This window comes from Corvus brachyrhynchos, unplaced genomic scaffold (assembly GCF_000691975.1).
Source record: "Corvus brachyrhynchos isolate BGI_N302 unplaced genomic scaffold, ASM69197v1 scaffold80, whole genome shotgun sequence".
Lineage (NCBI taxonomy): Eukaryota > Metazoa > Chordata > Aves > Passeriformes > Corvidae > Corvus > Corvus brachyrhynchos.
In genome coordinates, this window is record NW_008236769.1 from 14646205 (window position 1) to 14656506 (window position 10302).

At 52.6% G+C, this 10302-nt stretch overlaps 1 protein-coding gene across 1 annotated transcript; it reads left to right on the top strand.

Annotated features, from left to right (window-relative positions):
- The first annotated feature begins 3234 nt into the window (after positions 1 to 3234).
- LOC108445087 lies at positions 3235 to 5516 on the top strand. Its single transcript, XM_017727784.1, has one exon. It carries the CDS (start codon positions 3535 to 3537, stop codon positions 5230 to 5232), a length of 1698 nt encoding a protein of 565 aa, XP_017583273.1. The 5' UTR covers positions 3235 to 3534; the 3' UTR covers positions 5233 to 5516.
- The last annotated feature ends 4786 nt before the right edge of the window (positions 5517 to 10302 follow it).

The following is a 10302-nucleotide window of genomic DNA, read 5'->3' on the forward strand; positions in this document are numbered from 1 at the left end:
CTAGACCAACCCAACATAAAGCAGAGACGTGAGGCATCACAGAAAACTTTGAAGTCAAGAGCAAGAAACCGCAACAAATTTGTGGCCGAAAAACCGCAAAAATGAGGAAATTCTGCTGGGGCTTCCCACCTCACAGCATGTGCTGCTTTGGTAGCTGTGACAGCACACAGCTCATAGGCAGAAATATTTAAATGATGAAATATCAGAATGACTTTGAAATGTCTGTGAGGAAGAGGTTTGAAGCACTTGGGGTTTAGGATTCAAAGACAAGTACACGACGTGAAATTACAGAGATGAACTGGTGTCAGCAGCCTTCAATATTTTCAAGTTTGGGAAAAAAATATAAATGATTTATTATTTTTATTTATTTGCTGCCCTCTTGGCTGCCAAGTAAGATTCAGTTTTCTTTTATGGCACCCTCATGCAGATACTTGTGGTCCTTACAATGCCCCAGCATCTCCCCAGCAAGGGTAGTCTCATGTGGGGGCACTGAGAAGCCTCCCTCAGGGTTGAGCTGGCAGATGAATAGGAAAAACAATATTGAATCTCGTAGACTGTAGGTTTTTGGTCCATTTTGTACCAGATTTTTCCATGCTGCTGTAACACATCCTCTCCCCATTTCTGTTTAAATTAATTTCCTGCTTGAAGCAGGCTGCTAGCTGCAAAAGCCTTGCCACAAAGGCTTCATCTGCTAAAATCTAGGGTGGGCTGAATTGCTTCTTAACTCTCTCCTGGCAGGAGAAGGCAATTTTAGTGTTTTCAAACCCACTTCAGTGCTTTTAAGCTCTCGTTTTCAAAGCTGAGCCCTCAATGTGGGGTGCAGCAACACTTGCCTCTGCCATCCTCACCTCCTGCCCTTTTGTTTCACATCACTCCAGACTTGGGCCTCCCCAAAATGAGGTGAAACACTTCTTTTTTTTTGATGTGGAGGGGCAAGGAATGCTTGACATGAGAAACGCCACTGCGAGTGTATTTTCCCTTTGTCCCTGTGGTGAAGACTGTGAGCTGAGCCCAACATCCCCAGCTGCTGCAATGGCTGTGTCCCTCTTTTCCCACTGCTGCTGTCACCTGGAGCAACTTCTGGCTTCCTGTGCAGGACAAGAATTTGTCCCAGAGGTGGCTTTTGCCATCATTACAACCTTGGATGTGGGGATGTTACACTGGGATGATTCCCACAGGACATTATAGCAGCTTTAGAGGAAGAAAAAGGAATATGTGCAGTGTAAAAGCATAATGTACTGGAACATGGATTAAATGTAATTTTTTTTGAAACTGCTGTTTATACACAGTGGAGCTGTTTACCAGTGGCCAAGCTGTTCTCAGGACTGGCTGTTGCTTCTAAGAGAAAACATTTTGGAGGAGGGATACCTTTGTCTGGCAGCATATCGCCGACAAAAATCAAAGCACTGTGCGAAGGTGCAGGAGACAGCTGCTGTTTATAACATCCCCACATTGTTTGGGGCTGATGTCCTGGGAAGAAAAAAGGGGAGGAAAGAAGACTGTAAGATGAACTTCTGTGTTCACACAAGCAAGATTTGTTGGTGACCTTGCTGGGGAACAGCAGCTCCTAATCACGAGTGTTTGGCTCACGGCTGAGCCATGCTGGGGGGAATCGCTAAATTTTGGTATATTTGTACTATTTGGCTGCACAGTTTCTAGGGGAATTTTATTCTTTTTCTGAAATTAAAGACAACTATCCCTGTTCCCAGCCCAGCCAACTCCCTGTGAGCCCATCCTAGTGGGAAACAGCCCCTCCACTTTTTTCCAGCCTGCATCCTGCCCACCTCACCACACTGAGATTCACTTCTGGTGCTTTCACCAGCTTTTTTGCATTTTTTACTCTTTCTTTTCCCCTTGTGATGAGTTTCCTACAGCAAGGTGTTTGTTTTGGGGGGCTGGAGCAAAGCATTGGGGTAGAAGAACAGGGTTTACAGCCAAGAAGCAGGACCTGGCTGGGGTTTCATCTCTGTTAAACTCCATGTTGCAGAGGAGGTAATTGCAGCTGGGCTGTAAATGCCAGGCTAGAGAAAACAGCCACCATAAAAACAGGGGAAAATTCATTCTCTCTGTGCTTTTGAGGCTAAAAAGACTGATTTTGGGGGTCAGGGAAGGCTACTCAGGCTCAAGCCTAGTCCAACACAGCCAGTACTGCAGTATGTAGAAATAAGGGCTGCTCTGGGGGCAAAGGGATGCAGGATAGAAACTCCCCGGGGCTCAAGAAGCCATGTGTGAACATTTTTTTTCCTTTTTAATTTTTTAAAATGGTTTTATTCCAGTGGAGGGTTTAGCTTCTGGAGAATTTAATTGGAGGTAAAAGCAGTAATGAAAATGATAGCATTTTCACTTAGTAAGATGATTGGTACCCTTTTCTGAGTGTACAAAAAAAAAAAAAAAACAACACAACAAGTGGGTCAAATTTTCTGAACTGCTCCAAGCTATAATGTGGTTTGTAGGGTGAGGCTGGGGGGGAGGGGGGGCCCCATCTGCTTTTGCAGGTGCAGATTTACATCTGTAATTCAGCTGATGCAATATCACGGTGGAGGCTCCTGACATGTCTTGGGTAACCCCAAGGTCCACGTCAGTGTATGATGAGCTGGGTTGTGGCATGGAAAAATGCTGCTTTTAAAGACCACATGCCAAAATGGATATAAAGGATGAATTGTGTGAATTTTCCTGCCATTTCATCCCTCCCTGGCAAACAGATCTGTCCTTTGGGGGTGGTTTGGCAGGACCGTGTTTGTTACAGGCGTCAGGTGCGAGCCCCATGGGTGATCTTCACCCAGACCCCAGGTGCTAATGGGGTGTGCAGTAAATGAGGCGGCCTTGGGGGGATTTGGAAGGATGGACGATCAGAGGACAGGCTCCAGCTCTCCCTCTTCAGGACACTTGGTGCAAACAGAAGTTTAGTGTGAACCATGACTAATCCTGGACCTCCCCAAACAGATAAGGGGCAGTGCAGGTGCTGCAATGTGATCTCAGCTTCCCTAATCAGTGTTGAAGAGGATAAGGAAAGACAAGGAAAGTGTCCTTGGGAAGGCAGCACACGGAGGAGGAAAAGCTACCGAGGAAGTAAACACAGGTTTCATCAGCCCCAAACAACGACCTGCCATGGCTATAAAAATCACCGGGCTGAGACTTCGTGACCACCTTTACCTGAAAGGTGCCGGATCTGCTGGTCCTCTGCAGAGACTGTCTTCAAGCTCCTGAGACTGCCAGAACATTCAGCCAAGGATTGGTGAGATCTTATTATTGGGGTCCTACTCCGTCTCTCCTTTGCTTCACCCGCTCCCGCATCCCTTCCCCGTTCCCTCCCCGGGAGCCGGTGGCTTGCGGCAGCTGCCGGCTCGGCCGTGGCCTCCCCTTCCCACCTTCCTTCCTTTTCCCTTGTGCCCAGGTTCGGTATCCCCCCGGGGGGCTTTTTGGAGGGGCAGGTCGCGGGGCTGCAGCCTTGCTCTGTGGAGGGGTTGGCAGTACTGGTGTGTTATGGTAGTTTTGCTCTGAGACAGAGCTCTCTCAGATCTTGTCCCCTTCACTATGATGAGCGACATCGTTAGCAGTTGGAAGCTGGAGCAGTTTGTGCTCCAGAAGTGTCTCCCCCCAGTTTGGTCGCCAGGGTCCTTCCAGGGGCCAGATGCGTACCAGCAGCTGTGCCAGCAGTGGGAGAGCTGGTCGGAGGAGAACAAAAAGCCCAAACCCACAAATAAGTGTAAGAAGCGAGCGGCTTTGCAGGGTTTGCTAATGGTAGGCAGGGAGTTGTCCAGATTGCTGAAGGAGGCTCTTGAGAATGTGCAGACCTTGGAGCAGGCCAAGCAGGAGCTCAAAGTGCAGGTGGACAACCTGCAAGCAGAGGTGCAGGGTTTGTGCGGGGACTCTCTGCGGAGTGCGGTGGAGATCACCCGGCTGGAAAGCAAGCTGGGCTATGAGAAGCTGAAAACGGAGGAGCTGAAGAAGGAGGTTGGCAAGTGGATCGGGGAGACCCACGATGCGCAGAGCGCGGTGCGGGCCGTCCTGCAGGACGTCCAGAGGGATCGGGGCACTGGCCCTGATCATAAGGTATGCCATGCCAAGATCCAGGAGCTGGAGGCAGAGCTGGGGGTGTCAAGGGGCATTGTGGCTGCCATCAAAGGCAAGAGGACCCCAATTGGGAATGGTGAGGGGGAGGACTCCCTGGACCCGCACCCACCCCACTATGATTATGAGGATGATGTGTGGGGTGCTAACAGCCCCACCAGGCCGTCCCCCTATGCTCCTCTGCGGGAGGAGGTGTGCCAGCTGCAAGTAGGGGAGGTAGAGGCTTCCAAAGATAAAAAGGCCCCCCACGATGAGCCAGTCAGCCACGCCCCACTCCAACCCATAGACACCAACAGGACTGTGCTCTGTTTTACCCCTGAGCAGCTCAAGACGGTGGGGAAGATGCTGGGGCCATTGACAAAGGAGACAGCAATTAACTGGCTGTCCAGGGTCCAGCGTCTGCCCAAGTGCCAGAGTGGCAACTTTGTGAGTGACCTGATAGACATTGTGAGAAAGTGCATGAAACCAGATGATTTTGCAGCACTGCCGGGGGATGTGCAGATGGGCAATGTACAGGATATTGGGGACGTCCAGCTGGCCGTGCTGAAGGTGTTCTTCCCAGAGGTCAACCCCTTAGTGCTGTTCCACCAGGAGAAGCAAAACCCTGAGGAGAGGCCCGATGCCTATGTTAATCGTAAAAAGATGCTCTACCAGATAGCTGGGCTGCCAGGCTCAAAGGAGTCCCCCCTCGATTTTGACAGGCCTGAATTCAAGGAGCCACTGGTGGTGGGGCTAACACCCCCACTGCGGGTGATTGCTGGTGGGGATGCAGCCAAAAGGCCTCTGTTGGAGCTGGAGCAGATCCTGACCCAGAATTTTGAGCTGCAAAAGCAGGCATTCCCAGGGTACATGCTGGGGGGGAAGAAAGGGAAAACATCAGCCATGTCTTTCCAAAATGCAGGGATGAGAAAAATGCAAGGAGACAACCGAAAAGATCCTGATGGTAAGGGGGGGTTGGGGAAGGAGAACCAGCAGGGGCTGAGGTTTCAGAAGCCCAACCCCTGGCGGGCTGAGCTGAGGAAGCGCTTGATAAAATACGAGAAACAGGAGGACATTGATGGCTTGCCGGATGGGGAGCTCTTCCAAAAACTGGTCCTGCATGAGGCCAAAAAGCACAGCAGCTCCCACCCGATTGACCCGGGGTCTATGGCTCAGCAATAGGGCTGCCAGGCACCCACATCGCCCCTTTTTGTGGCACCGATTAAGACCGATTTTTGGGGGCGCCTGATAGTTGATACAACTATTGGAGGAGGGGTGCTTGGACAAGTGATGTTAATTGATACTGGTGCCTCTTATTCAATTCTGGATATGGCCCCCAGCAGAGCCGGGATCTTTCAAACCTCTGAAATTATTGAACTGACAGGGCCAAATGGCCAGAAATCCTCAGTGCCATTCACAGGGCCCATACCCTTTGAAATTGGGGCTGCCAAAGGGTCTGAAAAATTTGGTAAAATGGAAATGAAAGGAAAGCCAGGAATTTTAGCCATCTCTGCACTGACAAAGATGCAGGTGGTGGTGGACCTGGCAAACCAAGCATTGTTACGCTGCCCACAAATTGATTTGCCTGTCATCCCAGCAAGCCACAGGGTAATGTCAGTGAAAGCCCCTGAGATCCTGGTCCACCCTGAGTGGGAGCCCCGAGTGAAACGGGTCACAGAGCAGTTCCCCCAGGTCTGGGCAAGGAGCAAGCTGGACTGTGGGCAGATTGATGCTGTTGTGGCAATCAAAGGGCCGGATCCGCCTCCTCAGCTTCAGCCGTGGTACCCGGCTGAGGCTGAGGACAGCTTGTGGGACACAGTCAAAACCTTGCTGGACAAGGGCGTGCTGGTGGAGCAGCAGAGCATCAGCAACTCCCCGGTGTGGCCCCTGAGGAAAGCTGATGGGAAAATGTGGAAGCTGACGGTTGATTTCAGCATCCTGAACCAAGTCACCCCAATGCAGACCTCCACAGTGGTCAAGTATCCCAACATCTTGGCAGCCATCTCCCGGGGGTCCGAGTGGTTCTCAGTGCTGAGCCTGACCAGCCCATCATTTGCCATCCCCTTGCACCCCGAGTCCTGGCACAAATTTGCTTTCACAATTCGAGGACGGCAATTTGCTTTCACCAGAGTCCCTCCGGGTTTCCACAATGCCCCTGCCATCTGCCATGCCCACGTGGTGAGGATGTGGGAGCAGCTCAGCCACCGGGAGAGCGTGCTGTCCTGTGCTGGTGATGTCCTCATCCACACCCATACAAAGGAGAAAAACCTGGAGGTGCTAGCAGAGGTGCTGGGGGCTGTCCAGAAGACAGGCTTCAGGATCAGCCCCACAAAGGCCCAGCTGTGCTGGAAGGAGGTCTCCTTTGTGGGGGTGACCCTGGGGGAGGAAGGGCGCTCACTGGAAAAGCAGAGGGTTGAGCTAATACAGAAGATGTCAGCACCATCTGATGTCTCCACTCTGAGGTCCTTCCTGGCTCTCCTGAGGTTGTGCCGTGAGTTCATTGAGGGCTATGCAGAGAAAGCAGCCCCCCTTTGCCACCTCCTGAAAAAGAACACCCCCTGGGAATGGGGGCCAGAGCAGGACGAGGCAGTGAAGACCTTAAAGGAGAGTGTGGCACAAGCCCCCATGCTGGCACATCCTCTGGGGGACAGACCCTATGTTCTGCAGCTGGCCAGCACGGGGAGGGGGCTGCAGGCCACCCTGGGCCAGCAGCACAGTGCCAACCTGCTCCCTGTTGCCCACGCCTCGCGTCTGCTGACGCCAGTTGAGCAACAATTCAGTGACTATGAGAGGGAGGTTTTAACCTTAACCTGGGCCCTGCAGCACTGGGAGTACCTGGTGGGGTCAGCCCCAGTGCTGTTGAGGACCTCCTGCACCCCGGTGAGGTACCTCTTGTTGGGAAAGGGGGATGAAGGTCCCCTGCGCTGCCCCAGGATGGCCAACTGGGCGTTGGCATTGACCAACAAGGAGGTCCCCAGGGACCCCTCACCTGGTGTCTACAGGGTGGTAATCAGTGGAGAGAGGGATGGGGAGGAGCAGGGAGTCTCCCTTACTGACCCCAAGCCGGGGCGGGCACCCCTGTTTGAGAGCAGCCTCAGCCTGGAGGAGGCCAAGGAGAGAGGCTACGTTGTGTGGTTCGTAGATGGGTCCAACTACCACGAGGAAGGGGTGCCCTACACGGGCTATGCTGCTGTCAACCGGGGCACCGGGGAGGTGGTGAAGGGGAAGTGCCTGCCGCACTCCATCCAGGCTGCCGAGCTGGTGGCCGTGATGGCTGCCCTGGAAAACACGCCGGCAGACCAGCCGCTGGCCATATTTTCAGACTCGGGTTGGGTGGTGCGTGTGGCGCTGGAGTGGCTGCCCCTCTGGAGGGAGAGGGACATGCAGTCTGCTGATGGCAAGCCCGTCACCTACGCCAAAAAGCTGCTGTACCTTGCCAGGCTGGCAGAGCAGAGGGCGTGCCCAGCCCAGATCATTAAGGTCAAGGCCCACAAGAAGGGAACAGAGGAAGCCAAGTGGAACAAGGAGGCAGATGCCAAAGCCAAGCTAGGTGCAAAGGAAGGGCTGATGTGGAAGGCCAGCAAGAATGAGAATGGCCCAGTGTTGGTGGCTCCCAGCAGGCAGTGGGAGAGTGTGGATCTGGTGGGCTTGCAGGCACAGGACCCCAGGCTCTGGGAGTTAGCACGGGGCGGGGAGTACAAAGGGTGCAAGGTGTGGAAGGATGTCTCGGGGCTGCTCCTGGCGGGGGGGGAGGGGGCAGATTTCCCAGTCTGGGTGGTGCCTGAACTGGTCCGGACAGAGCTGGTGGCCCTGGCTCACGAGCAGGGGCATCTGGGGACAGACAAGACCATGGAGGGGGAAGATTTCCCAGTCTGGGTGGTGCCTGAACTGGTCCGGACAGAGCTGGTGGCCCTGGCTCACGAGCAGGGGCATCTGGGGACAGACAAGACCATGGTGAGGCTGCAGGGCGCTGGGTGGTGGCCCGAAATGAGAGAGGATGTGGAGAAGTATGTCAGCAACTGCCTGACGTGTGCAGCCAACAATCCTGATGCCAAAACAGCCAAAGCTGTCCTGAGCCACCAGAGGGTTTCTGGGCCATGGAGCAAGTTGCATATGGAGTTTATTGGCCCTCTGCCCCAAACAGCCCAAGGCAACAAGTACTGCCTAGTGGTCAGTGATAACTTCACCAAGTGGGTGGAAGCATTCCCAGCTAGAAACAACACACCCAGTGCAACCGCAAAGATCCTAGTAGAGCACATCTTCTCACGGTGGGGCATCCCAAAGGAGATCCACTCAGACCATGGCCAACACTTCATCGGGGAAGTCACAAAAGGGGTGTGCAAGGCCCTGGGAATCAAGCAAAAGCTTCACATCATGGGACATTTCCAGAAGCCCAACTCAGCAGAGGGTCCCAACCAACCACTGAAGACAGCACTGAGGAAGCTCATGAGCCAGCAAAGGAAAGACTGGGATCATAAGCTCCCACTGACCTTGCTGGCATTACGGGGTGCCCTGGCATCTCAAACACCTCCCCCGAAATTTCATCCTGCAAGAGACCCGAAGATTCTGGAACACTGGTGGCAAGGAGGGGAGCCCCCGGATGAAATGCAGCCCCGTGTGCTGATGGACAGGTGGGTCCAGGACATGCTGAGGACGGTGTCAGCCACCTATCACCAACTCGCCTCAGTGCAGGAGACCAACATCCCCAAGATGGTTAAGCAGCTGGGAGTGCTACTGCGCCCCGTGGAGTGGAACACGGGGGACCTGGTAATATACCGAAGGGTTAGTGAGAAGAACCAGGAGCTGGAGCCCCAGTGGATGGGGCCTGTTAGGGTTGTGAACAAGGCCAGCCCCTCTGTGTACCAGGTAGAAATCAGAAAGGGGGCAAAAAGGGAGGAAAAATGGTTCCATTCTTCACAGTTAAAAGCATGGAAGGGAAACTAACGGGGCTGGAGAGCCCGCCTTGCTTATGTTTTGCAGATAAAGGAAAATGGAAGACGATTGTGACCAGCGGGAAGGGCGAACTTCGTGGCATCACCAGCCCTGTTTGTGCTGCGGGGAAAATGCTTTCAAATTTGTGATTGCAGGATTTACTTTGCTTTCTGGTATGTGCATAGTGCTGAGCACCCAATGTGTCCAACCAACTCATCAGCACCTTGGACAAAATGTCATTCATTCTCACTTAGAAAAGCACCTTGACACACAGGCCACAGCCCAGCACAGGGTTAGGAGGCACACAAAAATTGGGACTGATTGGCCCTGGTCCCAAGCTTACGTAAAACATACGGGAATCATGGGATTAAATTCTAACAAAGGCTTAAATTTGTCAACAGTGGTCATGCATGGGGCAGAGGTGTACTTGGAAAATGAGTGGGGCTGGGATAGCACAAACAGACTTCCACAGCTGCTGGGGAAAGTGGGACAGCAAATAAAGGTGGGGTGCAGGGTGATTAATGGATCCACTCACCAGCGAGTAAATCAAATCTCTGTCACTGAAGTAAAAACTAAGAAGAATCAGAAAAAGATCTGTGCTGTGGAAAAATTTGACTGCTGGTACAATTTTACTTTGGTCCAGCCAGTCTTTGTGGTCTGCCTGTGGGCACACAATAGCATGGGGCTGTCCTTTAAATTCAAGATCAGCACCACAGCACCCTCCTTTGCTGCCATTAAGATCTCAAAGTGCCATTTTTTGGCGTGGCATGCAGCCCCTTATGTTGAAATTGGCAGCCAGGTAAAATTGGAAATTAAATACTCCCAAGAAGGTGTAACTGACCCAATGCAAATTGATGGCACCACCGTGACTGTCACAACCCCTAATGGCCACAAGAGGATCATTCCATTGAGTTGTCTCCGTGAGAGCAAAACACTTGATAGATCTGAATTAGATGCGGAGGCTTCATGGTATAATCAGGATTATGGACGCTGCCCACACCTGATCATAACCCTCCAGGTGTGGTGTCGAGGAAACCTGAGCGTAGAAATGTCCCCTGAGCTTGGAGGAAAGTGGTGGATAGGAGGCCCTGAAGGATTTAAAAAAGAATTTGCCATCATTGCTGTCTTGCCCCCTTTTGTTTCCAAAATAGGTCCTTATGTAGTGAAGCAAAATCACATCCAGGAGCTCCTGACAGGGCCTGTCCGGTCACTAAAGAAGGTGGTGCTGTCTCTGTCCACTGTTAATATTTCCTCTGTCAGACCACACTGTGCCCCCTTCCTGTCTACTCTCCACACTGGCTGGCTGGCAGGGCTCCACAG

Coding starts and splice junctions, on each gene's coding strand:
- LOC108445087 (XM_017727784.1), top strand. CDS start 3,535: ATGATGAGCGACATCGTTAGCAGTTGGAAGCTGGAGCAGTTTGTGCTC.